The sequence below is a fragment of the Ambystoma mexicanum genome, chromosome 3p (assembly GCF_040938575.1).
Source record: "Ambystoma mexicanum isolate Mex_15411 chromosome 3p, UKY_AmexF1_1, whole genome shotgun sequence".
In the NCBI taxonomy this organism is placed as follows: Eukaryota; Metazoa; Chordata; class Amphibia; order Caudata; family Ambystomatidae; genus Ambystoma; species Ambystoma mexicanum.
The window spans coordinates 1,261,026,600-1,261,045,013 of record NC_090925.1 but is presented as its reverse complement, the minus strand read 5'-3'; the positions used below and the strand labels follow the sequence as shown (position 1 = coordinate 1,261,045,013).

Genomic DNA, 18,414 nt, shown 5'->3' with positions numbered 1-18,414 from the left:
GGCAAGGGCTAGAGATTTGGGGTCATTAGGGTCTAGGAAGCAAAGATTGAGGCCCCCAAGTAGTATAATTTGGGAATTGGGCTTGGTGTTGGCTGCAAAGAGGGATATGATATCAGTGAAGGTGGAGATGGGTCCTGGTGGCCGATAGATAAGATGCACTGTGGCAGTTTGATTAGTGATGCCGGCAATTTAACTGATAGTAGCTCAGCAGAAGGGATCTGCTGATTGGTAATGAGTCTGAGTTCAAGGGAACATTTGAAGATAAGGCAACGCCTCCACCTTTTAGATTGGTTAGTGTTCATATCGCATCTGATGATGGAATAGTTATCGGGGATGTCCAAGGACAGTAAGGGTCCAGCTGCTGTGTGTAACCATGTTTCAGTAATGGCTAGGAAATCACGGTCTTGGGTTACAATGAAGTTGGCAATATCAAGCGCATGAGCTAGGAGGGACCTGGCAATAACAAGGTCCCCTTTAATCAAGGTGTCTTTGGCAGAAATGGAGCTATTGTTGTGAAGAATCAAGGCGTGTTTAGGATTCAAGGTCCTAATACCTATGTGTTCGGGTATTGTTTTGGAGTTGCCCTGGAGAGTGGGAGTTGGTATTAGTAGGATGGTATGGGCGGTGAGTTTTTTGACTAAATCTCTGAACTAATCTAAGTTTCCTATGGTGGAGAGCACAAGGTTGGTTGGGAGTGGGTTTAGTTGCGAAGTGTTCCAGCCGTAAGGCTGGTTAGTTCAGATAAGGGTTGATGCAAGACATAGTGTATAAGGACTTAATGTTGTGAGAGCACAAGGTGTAGGTGGGTAAAGATTAAGAATAGCGGGTTAGTGGAATGTAGCTAGAGATGTAAGAGGGGCGTGCAATATTGTATTGTTATGTTAAAGGTATTTATATAGCACACCGCCACCAATGGAATTGGTCCCCAGGTGCTCTTGCAGATCTGTAAACAGGAAGGATGGCGGGTAAGGTTAGTCCGGAGGAGGGGAGTAGGAGAGTGGGAGAATTGGCGTGCTCTTGGCAGCTTCAGCTCGGTATACACCGAGTGCTGGGCTTTGGTGCAAGTATCGGATCGGGTGAAACTTTGTGTGCTCTGGGTGCTGTTAATGTGTTTTTGCTGTGGTGTGGTAAAGTGCGTGCGGATTGCTGGGAGAGAAATGGTTGTGTGACTTTTGCATGGGTTAAGTATGCAGAAAGTCTAGGGTTGGGTTAGTGGGGTCTGTATCCTGATGCCAGGTTTGCCTGGTCCAGCTTTATCGTAGCAAGCATTGTGTGGAGTGCCTACCATCTCCTACCATGGAGCGATAGGTGTGTCTGAGCCTTTTCTTCGGGTGTGGAACTGGGTTGGTACTATCCTCTTGTTGTCTAATGTGACCCTGGTCGGTTGAGGCTTTGAATGGTTCAGGGTCGGAGTGCTGTTGATGGGGCGTCCTAGTGTATCTGTCTAGGTCAGCCTGTGTATTCAGACATTAGTTTCCTCCTGCCATGACTATCTTTAAGTTTGTTCTTTGGTTTCTGTTGGCTGACTTGCTTGGGCTATTGTTTAGTTGTAGTTACTGTGTAATGGCACTTTGTGCTTCCCGCTGTATCTTGGTGGGCATTGTGTAGTGTGGGTGCTTATTTTGCTTCTCACTCTCTGGATTGGTGGTAATGGTACGGGGTTTCCTGATCCCTTGCTATATGCCGTGATTAGGTCTGTTGTGCGTGGTTGTGGTTATAGTTTAGGGTCATGGTCCTATTGATGAGTGGTCTGTGTGTTTCTGTCCTTTGTCTTGCTATGTAGTCAGTCTTTGGTCCTGTTACGACTGCCTCCCAGTAAGTCGTTTGGTATGTCATGGGAGATTTTCCTTAAGGTTTTTCCATTGGTTGCGTGGTGTGGATCAGGGCCTGTCTCTGCGTTCATGGATGTTTAGTTGTGTGTGTGTGTGTGTGTGCGCCCCTGTGTCCGGGCTTTCTAATTATGATGTGAAGAGCCACCTTTTGAGTAGTTTCCTGAATAGTCGGTGGTTTCTTGTGTTACGGATGTACTTTGGGAGGCCGTTCCAGGTTTTCGGTGCTTGGTGAGAGAAGGAGGATCATTTGTTGGAGGGTTTCGGTTCCAGGTGAATGTCAATGCTTGATCTGAGCGTTCTTGTTGGTTGATGTAGATTCAGTTTGTCATTCAGGAACTCGGCGCCTTGGTTGTGTATTGCTCTATGTTTGATGCACATTGTTTTGAATTGTATTTGTTCTTTTTAGTGTGTTTTTAGCGTGTAGGGGTGCAGGAGGTGTGTGCTAAGGATCAAGGAGGACCTAGTGAGTAGCAAGAGAAGTGTGCAGCATGTCAAGTGGATCCAATACATTGTGAGATATGAGATTAAGGCTGGGAGCTAAGTCAGTGGGCAGGGTTCCCAAAAGTGACAAAGAGCTTAAGAGAAGAGATACGTGGAGACCTTGTTAGGTAACAGAGAAAAGCCATCCTTCCCTTAAGCAGCAGTATAAGTCTGTAGGTAATGTGAGACAATAAAAGCAGTGCGACTACAGTAAATAGTCAAAATAAATTGCAGGCCGTATTACAGAAGTATACGGTACTTGAAAGGTGAGCGGCAGCAAAATGGTGGCTACATATACGACCGTCAACTAATGCAGAATAAACACGGTACACATCGGTCAGGTGGGCTACCAAAGGCTACAATGGGCTTACAGCAAGATTGGAAAACAGTTTGTAATGGTGTGAATGACGTTTAAATTGTAATGCCGGTAGCTAAAAACGGGCAAACATATGTGGCCAGCAATATAGACTATGAAGCAATCAAATTAAGCAGCGTGGATTACAGTACATAGTCATATAGGTGGTATACGGCACCTTGAGCAAGGTGGACGGTAGCTAGTGCAGGAACAATATTTGTGCTTATAAATCAGTGGGCTGTATTACGATTTCAAACTGGGCGGCATACAGGTTAATGTTATCAAAAAGTTAAAATCATTCTGAGCACCCTCCTCCATACGGCTGTTAACTGTGATCGGAATAGGGTAAAGACAGATAGGATAGGCTGGGCTCGGACTTATTTGCGCATGAGCAATAGTCAAATCAAAGTGGGTAAGCGGTTAACACTTCAGTTAATGATGGCAACGATGATAACCCAACACAGTGGGTAATCTCTGCTTAGGTAAGGATGATTATCATTATGACAAAGTCTAAGAGTTACGTTGTAGCAGATGTGGGGATTAGGCAAGACCAGGATGGGATGAGGGTCAAGGTAGTGCCTAGGGATCGCTGTTTGCAGCTTACCTTCTGCTAAATAGTAGGGTTTAAGAAGCTTGCACCAGTGTGCAAATAGGCGCAGAACAGGGCCTTTTCCTTCAGTCCTTTGCCGGAAGGGCTGTTGCCAGTGAATAGGAGCGCAATAAATGGTACGCTGGTTTGATAAGCAACGCAATAAACAGCATCAATGTGGTGGCTGGGGCTGCGTAGAGGCTGGGCTTGCCATTTTCAAATCAGGTGTGCACATAATATGGAATTGAGTAGGATCAAGCTCCGCTGCAAGGTTGCAGGGAACGTAGAATAAAACGAAAGGTGATGGTAACCTCAAGTAGTCAGGGTGCTCCCCTCTAGACAAGGGCGACTTTCATGGTTGGATGATCTCTTTGCTGACGCACGGCGCGGGAACAGCTGCTCCTGCAGCTAGTGTATGGTGGTTGTTGGGCTGGTAGGGAGGGGCTCCTGCCCTCTCCGGCGTCGAAGACCAGCTGGGGTACAGGGTGCAGAATTGGGCCTTTTCCTTCGGGCCTTCGGATGGGCTGTGAAAAGCAGAAGCCTCCAAGCCATGCTTCTACTGTGCCTTCTATAGAAGCCAGGAAGGAAATGGCTCGACCTAAATCCTGCACGCCCTTGTACACGGGACTAAGGCCTGATCTGAGGCCTCGATCCGATGAAGTATCAGTTGAGCAGAAAGCATAAGTCGAGGTCATCGACGCCAGCCAAATACTCGACGCCGAAGGCATCGACCCCCATCATTGCCTGCTACGCCATCGACGAATAGCACCCCAGTAAAACCTATGGCGCCAATGAAGAACGTTTTTTGACGACTCTTCCTGCGTCAAACCCATTATTTACAAACATGTGTGCCACTACCCAGAAAAGACTATTTTAAGTCTTTCTTCCATATATGAAGAAAATGAACCATCAGATGAAGAGGCTCCATTTGGCCTCCAGTTTGGCACGCCAAATGTACCAGAGCGTTTTATTGCAGAGGAGTCGAGGTTGAGAGACCTCTATGACGACCTACAGACTACGGGTATTTCATCCATCCAAACACTCCATCTTCACGCTTGGTTTTTGAAAGGCTGAGGTACAAGGATTGGGAACTCCCGGATGACGTAAAGGAGATTTTGCACTCGGCCTCAAGGCCATCAACAAAGTATTTGTACCGTTGCCATTGGAAGACATTCTGTTACTGGTGCAGAGAAAAGAATGTAGATCCTTTTCTATGTAAACCACCGGATGTTTTATCCTTTCTGGTATCTTTAGCCAATCTGAGGCTCCAGATTGGTACTATTAAAGGCTGTTTGGTGGCGCTGTCCATCTTTGAGCACTCGTCAGAGGAATGTTGCATTTACTTTCTGTATTTCGGCCCTTAGGGAGACAATATTGCTACCTATGTCAAGTCTACTATTCACTGCTGAAAATCCGGCAAGCAGTGCTGACATGCATGTGTCCATATTCTTTTCTGCCTGGTCCTATTTCGCAGCCGGGGTATCCTGTTGGCTTAGATCAGCTTCCTCCATGGTGGGCGCATTTGTAAAGTCGTCCATGGGGCCCTTTTGTGCCAGGCATCATCTCCACCCCCGGTACACATGTTACAAGCGGGGTCTTATGCTGTGCGTATCAGTATGTGCCTGTTATTAGGTTATAACCAGCTGGATATAAAAGGCAGCACATTTATGACATTATTTCCCCTCCTTTTTAAGCCGGCACCGTGTTGTATTGAAAGCGATTACCTGCCGTAAATCTCCATCGGGTTGCAGCCAGAATTGCCGGTGTCGGGGGCATAATGTGATACAATGCAGCCTGCTCCTGCCAGTAGGCAGCCCCCCAGCCCCCCAGGCCCCGCGCTGCAACACACGTTAGGTACACAGTGCCCACAGGCAGGCAGACGCGATCACACACTTTATATGGCTGCAGGCGCAGCAGCCTCGGTGGTGCTGGTGGCCCCGATCCTCCCGTCCACAGAGAGAAGGGGTTCGGAGGGGGAGCATGGGTCACCTCTCCTCATCCACACCTACAATTGCGGTCCGCCGAATTCCGCACTGCGCCACACACCCTCCAGGTAGGGTCCCATGGAATTGGCGCACAGACAGCAACGTCTCCCCAGAGCAGGCAAGTTGCACAAGCGCTTGAACTGGACAATCCGCAGCAGTATTGCACGCAAGATTCGACCAGGTACTGCAGGAGTGCTTAATTACTTTCCGGCTGTATTTTCTGTAATGGAAGGTCCGTGCACTCAGCAGGATGTCAAATTCAGGATTTAGTATGTGTGGAGCTCCTCTATCAAGCAGGCATTTTTGTCGTCGTACAAAAGCACACCTGTACTCCCGGCGCCCCCACCCCCAGTTCTAACATTTCTAATGTGTGCACCTTTTGATTTACATTCATGTTCCTTAAGGTTGTAAACCCATAAAAACCATTGTATTGGTGGCGGTCTCACATCAGCCCACAGAGTGAGCGAGTTGCAGGCACTTTCGTCCAAGCCACCCCTTACTATCTTCCACAAGGATAGGGTTGTTCTAAGGGTTCAACCTTCATTTTTACCCAAAATCATTTCTGATTTCCACATAGGACAAAACATTATTTTGCCTTGTTTCTATCCCGAACCCCCCCCTGCCCCCCCACAAACCCTGCCCCCTCCCCCTCATTCTAGCACGGACGAGGAGAGATTACATAGGTTGGACCCCCGTAAAGCTTTAAGCTTTTATATATCTAGACTTTCAAAACTTTGTATTGATGATCAGCTTTTCATTGGCTATACAGGCCACAAACTGGGTGAGGCTGTCTCTAAACAGACCTTATCCAGATGGATCATTCTGGCCATTTCAGAATGTTACGGGTTGGTAGGGAAGGATCCTATGGACGATTTAAGGGCCTATTCCACCAGGGGCATGGCTACATCTACAGCCCTGCAAAGGGGTGTACCAATAAAACATTTGTGAAGCGGCAATGTGGTCTACGATCCACACGTTCACAAAGCATTACTGTCTGGATGTTGAGCTCACCTGGTCTCTGTGGGGACGTTGGGGCACGGTTGGAGCCCTCTCTGGATTCGGCTCCCCGGGATCGGTTTTCACCCCCAGCTGCTGCCAAGTACACTGTTCTGGATGCTGGTACTGCCCTTGCGGGAACACGAGAGGCAATGAGAAGGGTGTGGAGGTATCGTGACTCCCCTCGGACCTTTCGTGCCAAAATGAGGTAAGTAAGCGTTTACCCATATAGGCGCACCTGATCTATAGTTAGGGCGAGCTCTCCGTCCTGCTCCTGATCAGCAGGGGCGCTTCAAGATGACCCAGTTGCTTCACTTGTCCATAGATGTGGTGGCCCAGGCCGGCTGTGACCGAACCACTTTTAAGGTAGGAGTCTTTGTAATGATTATTGTTCATATAAGTGTTTATGTCTTATGATTTAAGTTCGTACTCTTAATAATGTCTCTTTCTCCCTTTTATAGGTAATGGCAGCCCAGCGGAGCCGTTGCGCTGGTGGAGCACTTCGAAGTGTTACCAAGAAGATAACTAGTTGGAATCCAAAGGTAAGCGCTAGATGCGATGGCGTGCAACCTTAGCAAATGTCTCTTAGGTTTCTAACCTTATTTGTTCTTTCCTCTTGCAGGTATAGTCTGGCGGTGCTTGGAGAAGAGTTGAGGTGCCCAGACCTGGTGGCGGGTGAAGGATGCCTGCGACTGCGACGAAGCTTGCCGTGTGGAACTTCTGAGTTGGTGTCCGAGCTGAAGGTCATGTAAGGTGTGCAATCGGTGGTTGTATTTCACGAGCCAGGTAAGTGCGCTCTGGTTGATCAAAGATGGAGTCACTGTGAGCAGGTAAAAGACGCTTCAGCGATGATTCAGCTGGTTCTGATGGAGAAAATGGGTAAGTTGCGCCTCCACGTCACTGGACGACAGGTAGGAAGCTTTTCCGAGATGGTTGCACTGGACGACAGGTAAGCAGCTTCTCTGAGATGGTTTTGCTGGACGACAGGTAAGATGCTTCTTCGAGATGGTTTGCTGGGAGACGGGTAAGCAGCTTCTCCGAGATGGTTGCAGTGGAAAACAGGTAAGATGCTTCTCAGGCGGCGGTGAACGTTACGCTGCTTAGGCAGAATAACGCGAAGCCTAGGCCTGTGGGCGGGGCAGGCTTAAATAACCTGGTCTGGCCATGCCCCCTTGCTCTGCTAGATGGTTCCACCCTGCCACTCCCAAATGATGCTGCCCGTGCAGCTTCATTGATTCCTATAGCCACGCCCGGCCCAGATACACATGGTTGACTGATATGAGATGGAATGACGTGCCCAAGGGAAAAAGTGTGCCGAGCACACTTTATGAGCCTGGCGCCAGGACTGGGTCCATCTGGACCCTTTAGGGGATGAGAACTGGGGTTCCTGTCCAGTGGCCATGACACTGGAATCTTCCCTCGGTCATGATGGTAGCTTTGGTAAAGCAGTCCTGCACTTGGTTCATGGAAAAAACATTAAAAATCAAATTCTACTCCTGCCACCAAATCAAATACTGCCTTCGGAGTCTATCCAAGGTGAGGAATACGTGGGAGGACACAATCCATTCAAAGAACAAGTTACTTACCCCCTGGTAATGTTCTTATGACTGGATTCTCCCACGTAGGCCTCGTCGCCCTCCCAGCCTACCCCACAGATTTTCCCATGAGATTACAGCATTCGTTCCATCAAGGCTGAGTACAGTAATTCCTGTGTTTCCGCGGGTATTTGTGCTGTAACGGAAAAAACTGAAGCCAACGGGCGCTCCATGTGCTATATATACACACCTTCGATGACATCCTCGAGACAGAGGCCCTCGAGGGACATCAAGTCCCCACCATCGCCGCACAGCGCCCTCTGCCGAGAAAATAAATTATTTCAGAAGCAGCTGAAGCTGGATATCGAATATCAAAGATGAGGAATACGTGGGAGGAGCATCCAGTCAAAAGAACGTTACCAGGGGTAAGTAACTTGTTCTTCTAACTATAGACCAAACAAGGTGGATAGTGCTGAGCTCTGAAAGAACAGCGCATTTGTTTTGTACTGTTGGAGAGAGATGAGAGTGTATGGTTTGGGATAAGGTGGAGATGTTCTGATAGTGTGTCTTAAAGAATATTCGGAAAGGTCTATCATTGTTAAAGAACCAATTATTTAAACAAGTTAATCCTGTAGTCTAAATCCCTGTAAATAACTAGATGTCCCTGTGTCTGATTACTTACCCTCTCTCAGGAGTGAAGAAGCTTACCCTACGGTTGCGCTGATGTTCCGCCTATCAAAGGGGGGAAAAGACAACGGGGGCCTTGCCCTATCCTCACTCACTACTTTCCTGCAGCTAAAAATAATAAAGTGCACTTATTTCTCTCGTCCTTGATGCGTAAGATCAAAGCCATTCTAAAAGCAATTCTAAAAATCAGAGACAGCTGTAATTCTTTTTGTGGCTATCCGTACTAAAAAATGTGTCTAAACCGCGTCCACACGTTTATTCTGGTGGATCTCGGAGGTTTAGGTCATCACTCCTAAACATCTACTTTATCGGTTTCATCGGTATCTCATGAATTCCTGCTTCTTTCAGGACATACAATGGCATCTGTACATTATATTCATAAACAGAACAGCGAAGAAAGAACAGGACTGTTCTGCATTCTTGTCCTGTTTGTCCACGTTGGTGGATTGTGAAGGATTACTCCGGGTTTGTGCTAGCTGTGGCTTCTGGTCACGTGCCCTATGGGAGCGGGGGGTGGAGAAGGGGTACCATCAGTCTCTTGTTTGCAATACTCTCTATTAGGCTTTCTAAAAAGTAACAAAGGGGATTTTTCTCACCTTTCTTCTCATGTCATGTGGATCGATCCTATGTGTTCCCAATCAGAGTTAATGCATTTTGACAGACATCTAGAAACCAATCATAAATATGTACTGTTAACTGTTGCTTGGTGCGATATATTAGCGCTTTGTGCCAGTACTTCGCTAGCTCTGCACGTTATTAGCTGTGTGTTCCAAAATGTCTGGTTACTGATCTCCAGCTATTCTGTGTTACAGGAATGGTAGCTTCACTATCTACTGCCTCTTACGTTCTCACGGTGTTGGCCTCTGCAAGAACGGGAGATGCATGTTACAGTCCAGTACTGACTGTGTATTTCCTGATCTACGTGCTAACACTGTGCTCCGCGTCCATCTTCCATTGTGTACAGTGACGGCTAACATCCCTACATAACACAATCGTGTTAGGATGCCTCATATTAGGAAGCTCGATTAATCCTACAACTTTCTTACCTGACTGACCAATTTCGTGCGCCGCTTCGCTGTCTGTGATGCGGTCGCCATTTTGGGACAGCCGGTATATGTTTGCCTCCGTCACATGATCGGGTACACATGCATAATAGTCGAGTATTTTCGGTAGTATTGGGTTTCCACTGATATTGCTCATTGTTTTTTGTATTTAATGTAAAGGTGAGTTTCCTTTCAATTACTCAATGACTTATCACTATTCTTATTCACTGAACTACAAATGTCCCGGGGTTGATGGGACATAGTTTCTCGCGATCCGTTGTTGTTGTGGAGCTCACACAATTGTGTTCGCCCAATAGCTGCACTATATGTATCTACTGTTGCGGATACCTACTCTTGTTACATCTAGCAAATGGTATATGGGCAACACCGTTGAGTGCTGGAAAATGACTAGTTGTAGTCGGTAGGCTTCCAATTCATTGCCTGTACTACAAATGTCCCGGAAACAGTGAATTGGTTAACATACCATTCTCACTTATCTATTCGCTTTTTCTATAGATGGTGTACTGAAGGCTTCATGCTAAAAACAGCTGTAATTTCATGTTTGCCCCTGATCAGATGTGTTGCACGCTCTTGATCTAGGGTGTGGCTTCTTAGGTTTCTGTATTTATAGAACTGCTAAGGCTTGCCAGCAGATCTCTTCATCATTGAGGCCTTCCTTATGACTTTTCAATCTGTAAATCCACATGTGTTCTCGTATTAATACCAATGCTGCTATTTTTCCACCTTTCTTGGGCATCACTGCTTTCTCCAGGACTGTCCATGTCAAATCATTTTCTGAGTTTTTTAAAAATGAAATATTCAACTAACGGAGCTGAGATCCGCTTGGTTCTTATGTTGGACCTATGTTCGCAAATGCGCGTTTTTTCCGCTCTTGTTGTCATTCCAATGTATCTTTTGGCACGCGGACAGTGAATGAGATGCACCACATTTGTGTTGAAGTTAGTCAATGATCTCTGTTCCCATGGTTTTTGCCAACCTATATCTATAGATTTAGTCCATTTGGTGTAGTGGCAGACTGTGCAACTACCACATGGTGTATCTTGTGGCTAGTGGTGCATTCCGTAATCTAAATTGTTCTCCTGATTTCTTTCTTTTCTTTGTAGTTATGTACCAAACCTTCCCTAATAGTCTTCCTTCTTTTAAACGCAAACAAGGGGATTTTCAAAGTGTTCTCTCCTGCATTGAATACATTCCAGGCTTTCCGTCTCTTTCTTGAGTCAGTTCAGCACAGGTGAATGACTAAATACCACTTGTATTATGTTTTTTCCATGCTGCATCAACGTGACTTTCACAGAAAGACTCATAGCGAATCTGAGAGACAGGAATTACCCAGAAATAACATTAAACAAGCCCGTAAAAGGGCAAGGAACATACAGAGGGAAGTTGCGTTGATAAAGCATATTTAATATTCACAAATTGGGTGCCTAAACCTACAATGCATTTCCATTGTGTCAATCACAATAAGTCTGATAATTACACTTGTATCTGATATTTACAGATTAAGTGCCTTAGCATTCAAAATATTGCCCTCGTGCCAACATGTGTTTCGACCATACTAGAGGTCTTTCTCAAGACTGGCCCAGTTGACATGTTCATGATGAACTCAAAATGTGCCTGATTAATGTTTTTGATAAATATCAAACAAGAACAAGGTCTGATGAGGGTTGATATGCTTTACCTATATAATTAAATATGCAGTCGATTTAGAGTTAATGAATCCATTCTTGTTTGTTTTCTTCTTTATCATAATGAGTGGATATATGCAATTTCTGCTGTATCAGTAATCTTACTATCCCCGTGTATAACAATAAACTGGCCACATTATTCAAGGTCCTCCAAATGCTGCGGTTCATGTTAACTCGGCTCTTCTTTATTTGACTAATATAACCAAGATCGATAATACTACAGGACAGTGCGCATACTACAATAGAATCTCGTTTTGTAGAGTGCACTTTAAGCATGCACAACTTGCGTACTTAACCAACTGTTAAATACACCAGAGTAACATGTTGAACAAAAAGAGTGTGTTTGTAGTTCTCCGCACCCCTCATCCCCCCCAAATGCAGAAAGGAAGACTACAGGTAATGGCATGCTGAGTAATGGGAGACTCTAAACATTCTAATCTGGAATTTACTATCAATATTGAAAGAGACACAGTCAAAGAAAATGCACTGTACCATCACCTGCTTGTAGCCATTTTACAGCGATGTAGCATTTTGCCTCTCCCATGTTTAATTACCCACATCCAACCCTGTTAAATGATAGTGCTTCCACTCACTCACTGCAGTCTCTGCGGTCTTCTCTCGTTAATCACACCTATGATGTGCCTAAATGCAAAATGGGCAAACTGGAGCAGAGCTCTTCCGAACTTGGAAGTCTTGTATCTGAGACTAGGGAAAAACTAATCACCGTGGATGTAGTGCGTTTCGGCTCGGGCATGAGCTTCTCATTTCCCTGATGAATAAAATGGTGCATTTAGCTCCCCTGCTCTAAAACCTGCAACACCTTCCTCCTCGTGTGTGTGCTTTTCCAATTTAGCTTTTAAGCCAGAATTAATAAAGTGCTTTCTCTTAGATTATTCCTCCTGCACTTGCCGTTACGTCATTACAACTGCAAACCTGTTAATTTTATGGCATTGTTTTGCAATATCTCTTCAGAGCTTGATTTAAAATTGAGTTGTATGTCTGCCTAGTAGTTGATTCCATAAGTGAACACAAGTTTAAATAAACCAAAATGAAAATGCTTCAAATTCAGGATGGTTCCGTATTCTCCATAAATGGGTTTAGTGATCTTCCCACTTTTGTACCTGCATTGTTTACAATGTTTCTGTACTTAAGTAGCCATTTCATCTTTGCAAGTCATTGATATACATTCCATGGAACTATTGTTCTTGGATGATCTGTTTTTTCAAATCTTTCAGGGGGTCCTAGAAACCAACATTATGAAATAATTGCATGAATATTTGTTATGCTCAAAACCAATGGCTGCATGGGGAGGCTTTGGGGTGATTTGTAGCTTTTGAGGATGGGGCGATACTTTAATTCTTCTAAATTGGTGTCTATTGGTATGGTTGTGGTGTTTGGGGATTGATTAACATTGTCCTTTTTTTAATTTATTTACAACTGTATAATTGTTACCATCTTTCCTATGTTTTCAACAACTTTACCCTACGTTTCCTTTCAAGGACCTCGACGGCAGAAGTTTTGTGCGCATATCCCAGCTGACACATCATGGCCTCCGAAGATATCAACTTGCTTACTGAGTCTTTTGCTAAAACCAAGGTTGGGGGCGGTGAGCTGAGCTTCAAAGGTCGGGGTCTGAAGCTGACTACAGCAGAGGATGGTGAGTAAAGATTCATTCATGACCACCAAATAATGGCCCTGCAATATCTGAGGTAACCGGGTTAACAGAGGTGTGTTCTAATACCTTGTCCCGTTCATCCTGACTGGATTTTTTTGGATACCTACAGAAATGCATCTCCGTTCCTTTCTCCCACTTGGTAAAGTGTGTAAATGGTATGAAGCCAGTGGCCATGTCAGTCATTTGGTTCAGTGATTGCATTAGGCAGACCTTCAAAGTACCAATATTCGGGATAGTCATTCGGTTGGTAGGTCTGCTACCTGCTTCTGTGTTAGTGGTAGATGGATTTATTTTTCAGTTGTTGCAAGCAGTTGAAAGTCTGTTGATTAGAGGTAGATTCCGGCAGTGAATAAAACATTGTCATCAAAATACAGGGCGTCCAGTAGTGACCCCAGTTACTTGACAAGGCATCCCACTTCTGAAAGTTTAGTGGTACAAGCTGGCACATCAACCTCTAAACAGAACGCATACCCGACTGTTCCCCCCCAGACAGAGATGACAAACGTTACAACGCTTGGGCCAAGACATTTTTCTCTGTGGGAAGTATGGCCATAAAGTCAGCAAATGCTACAAGCTTGTTGCCTAGTTTCACTCACACTATTTGGGAATGTGTAGCAATGGCGGCTGATCATATCCCCGAAGGGGAGGAAAGAGATTGATTTTAAATCTAGTCAAGGATTTGAAAGATGCAATGTGCAAATCTCTCCAGGTCTCTACACTGCTGAACGCACATTCCAATGATCTGACCATCAGCGGTCGCTGGTATCCATCCGAGTCAAAACTACATATCAACCTGTTGGAGCTGAGGGCAATCAGACTAGCACTGAAGGCTTTTCTGCCCTCTGTACAGGGAAAGATCGTCCTTATAATGACAGACAACACGGTGGCCATGTAATACCTCAACAAGAGAGGAGGTGCAGTGTCACTACCACTGTGAGGAGAGGCAATGCTGCTCTGGTACCGGGCAATTCGAGATGGAATCTATCGGCTACTCACCTAGCTGGAGAGGAGAATACGGCGGCGGATGCTCTGAGCAGGCAAAGTACAGTCTCAGGAAGTTCTTCAAGAGATCTTCACTGTTTGGGGAACCCCTCAAGGGGATCTGTTTGCAACTGGTACTGCTCCAGGCAATTTCCCCTAAGTTGAGCTTTCGGGAACACATACGTGTTTCATCCAGTCCGTCATTCCTCAAGTCATCAGGAGGTTGAGGAGGTTCATGAAATCCATGATCCTAATTGGGCCAGGAGGAAGTGGTACCTGGACCGTCTGGACATGTCCATCTGCCCTCCAATACGTCTTCTACAAAGATCTCTCTCGCTCTGTCTCTCTCTCTCTGTCTCTCTCTGTCTCTCTCTGTCTCTCTCTGTCTCTCTCTGTCTCTCTCTGTCTCTCTCTGTCTCTCTCTGTCTCTCTGTCTCTGTCTCTCTCCGTCTCTCTCTCTCTCTCTCCGTCTCTCTCTCTCTCTCTCTCCGTCTCTCTCTCTCCTTTCGAAGAACAACTTACTTACGCATGGAAACATTCTTTCGACTGGATGTTCCTCCCAACCTGCCCGCAGTAGAATTTTCCATGTGATTGCGGCCTACGCTCTTTCAGGAGAAGTAAATGTCGGGTGTAGGTTATCCTATACATACTTTAAAAATGGAACTGAAGCCAACGGTCAGTGCGTGCGCTCTATACCATCAATGATGTCGACACGCAGCGGCCTCTACTGGAAAAGTTTTCCAGAGCAGCTCAAGTTGGATATGGAAATATCATAATATGAGGAATACGTGGGGGGAGCATCCAGTCGAAAGAAAGTTACCTTGGGCAAGTAACTTTTTTTTGTCTATTTTAGTCTTCCTTGTCTTGCTGGTATCACTTCTTAAAGAAAGGAGTATCACTATTAACCTACCGTAGTGCTTTCAGCTTGTTTTTCAGCAGACTTTATAGTCTAAAAGGTAAGAGGGCTAGGGAGCTACATCATGGAACGGGAGCCCTTGTCCCCATCAGGGGAGTCTCTCCCTGCGAGTCCTGCTTTCCACCACATTGAAAGCAGGATCACGCATGGATCCCTGCACACCCCCCCCCCCCGTCCTCCTCCCTGTGACCCCTCTCTGATGTCTACAAATCAATTGTCGCACAAGGAACACCAGCATATTATTACAGAAACCTCCTAAATCTCTCACTGGCAACAGGAACTGTACCAAGAGCCTTCAAATCGGCATAAATCAAACCGCTTTTAAAAAACACAAGTGGTGACGTATATGACCTCCAACTACAGGCCGATTTTCAAACATTCCCTACCCAGCAAAACTCCCTGAAACCTACGTATACAAAGTAACCCAAGAACACGTAGAAAAACACCATCTGCTAGACCGAGCACAAGTCTGTTTCAGACCCACGAGAGGAACAGAAACGGCACTACTATCCATCTGGGACGATCTAAAAACTATAGACTCCAGCATAACCTCTGCCCTGAGTCTGCTCGACCTCCGCAGCCTTCAACAGTTAGCCATGAAACCCAACCCAAAAGCTTTGAAGACATGGGCATAACGGACATGGCACTACTCTGGATTAAATCATTCCTAGCAGACAGAACAAAGCGTATGGATAAAACCCTTCAAATTCACCCCACAAGTTAACAACTGTGGAGTACCACAAGGGTGCTCACTATCACCACTGTACTTCAACATCTACCAGACTCCATTAATCAGAATCTTCAAAAAATACAACATTACATGCTACAACTACGCAGATGAGGCTCAAATCATCTACAAAATCGAAGACACTCAAGCCAACCAGTCAACCCTAATCTAGTGTCTAAAAGAAGTCTTTAACTGGGCGAATGCCAACAACTTGAAAATCAACTCAGCAAAGACAGAAATCATGATTATATCAAAAAACTAGGAGAGCACCTACATTCCATGGGCAACGGAAATGGGAACCGCACCAACACTATCTAAGGTAGTAAAAAATCTGGAAGTCCTGATGGACAACGCCCTAACCTTAGAACCACAAATAAATGCAATTATCAAGAAATGCTTCCTCCTCCACACGGCGAGAAGAATCCTACCTTTCCTCTCTTTCACCCACAAAACACTCAGTCGTCGCCCTCATGTCAAGAATCTCGGGATACCAGAATACTTCCTGAAGAAACTACAACGGATCCAAAATACAGCAGCCAGACTGCTCCTAAAACTATCCAGAAGAGACCACATCACTGCAGCCCTAAAAACACTGCACTGGCTCGCAGTCAAACATTGCATCACCTCCCAAAACAATGTGAACAACACACAGGGCAATCAGCGAACAAGGAGCCGAATTCCTACAAATGGAAATAACCATCTACAAGCCAACAAGACTCCTCAGATCAAGAAATGATATCCGCCTGGAACAAAAACCATAACTTAAGAAAAAACTTGAGGGCTCCTCCTTCTTCCACTGAACCGCAAAAACCTGCAACAACATCCCAAAAAAGAATAAAACACCAAAGACCACCTACAATTCAGAAAATTACTAAAAACCTGGCTCTTCAACATCACAGATTCAAACTGAAATACTGAAACAACGAATCGGGAAACGCTAAGAAACGGATGACTAAATTCAAGATGACACTGCCAACACCAGAACCGACCAGAGAAACTCTTAATACAACAAGAGAGACAATGCCAAGTCAAATAGGACACAAGCAACACCCATGAGGACAGAAATCAGCATCCCTAGCCAACTCCAGCCAACAGCCTCACCTGCCCCATAATTGCTACCAGGTATCGTACTTGTATAGAGTTGTGTGAATGTTAGCACTTGCCACACTTGAACGAAGTTGTGGACATTGGCATGGGCATTAACCGTATGGAGTTGTGAATGAAGGCAGGTGCCGCCCCTGGACGTAATAGCAAGCGTTGGCATGTGCCATGTTTCTAAGGGGCTGGGATCGATTGCCTGCATAAACAACTGAATAAGATGATGAATGCCAACCACCCACCACATATGGATGGAATAGCCTTGGCTAGTCGCTGCCACACACCGACTGGATTGGGAATGCTCTCTGGGCGAGACTTGAAGGGATGCACAAACGCCTGCCTGCCCCACATACAGACAGGTGTCACGTAGGTGGCCGAGGCTGAACTTGGGTAAGGTTATGAATGTGAGTTGATGCCATGTGTGAAAGGGACTGTGAGTATCAGACGGCCCAGATCAGGACAGAGACGCAGAGATGCTTCCACACCCCACCTGGAGAGAATACAGAAATTCAGCACCTCACTTCCAAACATCAATGCCAACTAACCATTCCACTCCTCTGCATACACTTCTCAAACTCTAACCAAACACAACCACAAGCCTAGAACACAACAATCCTCACAAACTACACTGCAACAACAAAATAAACCACACATACTCTCACAACAGCACACAACGACTACCGACTGTGAAACACCCCAAGCCCAGCCATGAACCCACCGGGCTGAGGCCGCCCACAGCACATCACTGCTCTCTTGCACTTTTCCACCTTATTCCCACTAACTCAACCACCCCCTCCCTTTTTCAGAGCCGCCAGAGCGCCAGGGGACCACTACAGTGGTGATAGTGCGCGGTACAAATTTCCTTTAACATTAACATGGTGGGCTCACAGGGAAGGGCTCGCCCCTCGGGAGAAGTGACTTGATCTCATGAATTAGCACAGGTTCTGCCAGAGTTGTCTGCCATACATACATTCTAAGAGATGTGGTCGGGTGCCAAAGTTCACTATCCACTTTATTCTAAACTGCTGTCTGTGACAACTTTGGTGCAGGTGGGCGAAGCCGGGCACAGGAATTGGCTACTCCAGTGTGTGGGTTACTAGGAACCATTCATGTTCTTTGTTTTGGGGCTTCCAGCGCCAAGGTAACCTTTGTGCCCATCAATGTGTGTGGTGTAATCAATACCAGTCCTTCAATGGCTAGCCCTTTCAACCAATCGATCTGGGTTTGAATCCCCACCTGCCTGTTCGAACAATATTTGATGCACTGGGAGACAAAAAAGGCAGGCTGTTTTTTGGACTCATACTTCCAGCACTTCTCTGAAGATGCACCACAAGAGTAAGTCTAGTCCGGTACACTTGCAGTCTTGTGTCCTTGTTTCTACCTAAAATGCTTCTACCCTGGTACTGAAAGTGTCTCTGGCAGAAGTGGAGTGTCTGGAGGATTTTGGGATTGTGATCACAGGTCAGTGGGTGGATTCTCTTCCTGAGCACCCAGGCTCGTCCAATTCCAGCTTCATTGGATTCCAGCTTCCTTATCAACAGTTTAAAATAGGGTGTTAGAATGTACTCGAGTGAGGGGTTCTGAGAAGCCAACCTAAACGTGTATTCAAAGACTTTAATGTAAAACTGAACTTCTCCAGCATGGGGTCTGGCATGGATTCACATGCTCATGAATATTCCCCATCATCAGGCTGGGAATCCTCAGTAAAGAAAAAATCAGTTTAATTTCTGAACTGTCTTTCTCCTAACAACCAAACACTGAGCTCTGGGTCATACTGCCCCCATCCATTGACTGCCCTCTTCCTAAGAC

At 45.8% G+C, this 18,414-nt stretch overlaps 1 protein-coding gene across 1 annotated transcript in view; it reads left to right on the top strand.

Annotated features, from left to right (window-relative positions):
• Positions 1–18,414, top strand: part of RANGAP1 (Ran GTPase activating protein 1) — a 1,265,070-nt gene that overhangs the window by 89,386 nt on the left and 1,157,270 nt on the right. Inside the window, exon 2 of the mRNA XM_069652750.1 lies at positions 12,708–12,865. Within this exon, the coding sequence (XP_069508851.1) occupies positions 12,754–12,865 (112 nt within the window). The 5' untranslated portion in view covers positions 12,708–12,753. The remainder of the gene's footprint in view (positions 1–12,707; positions 12,866–18,414) is intronic.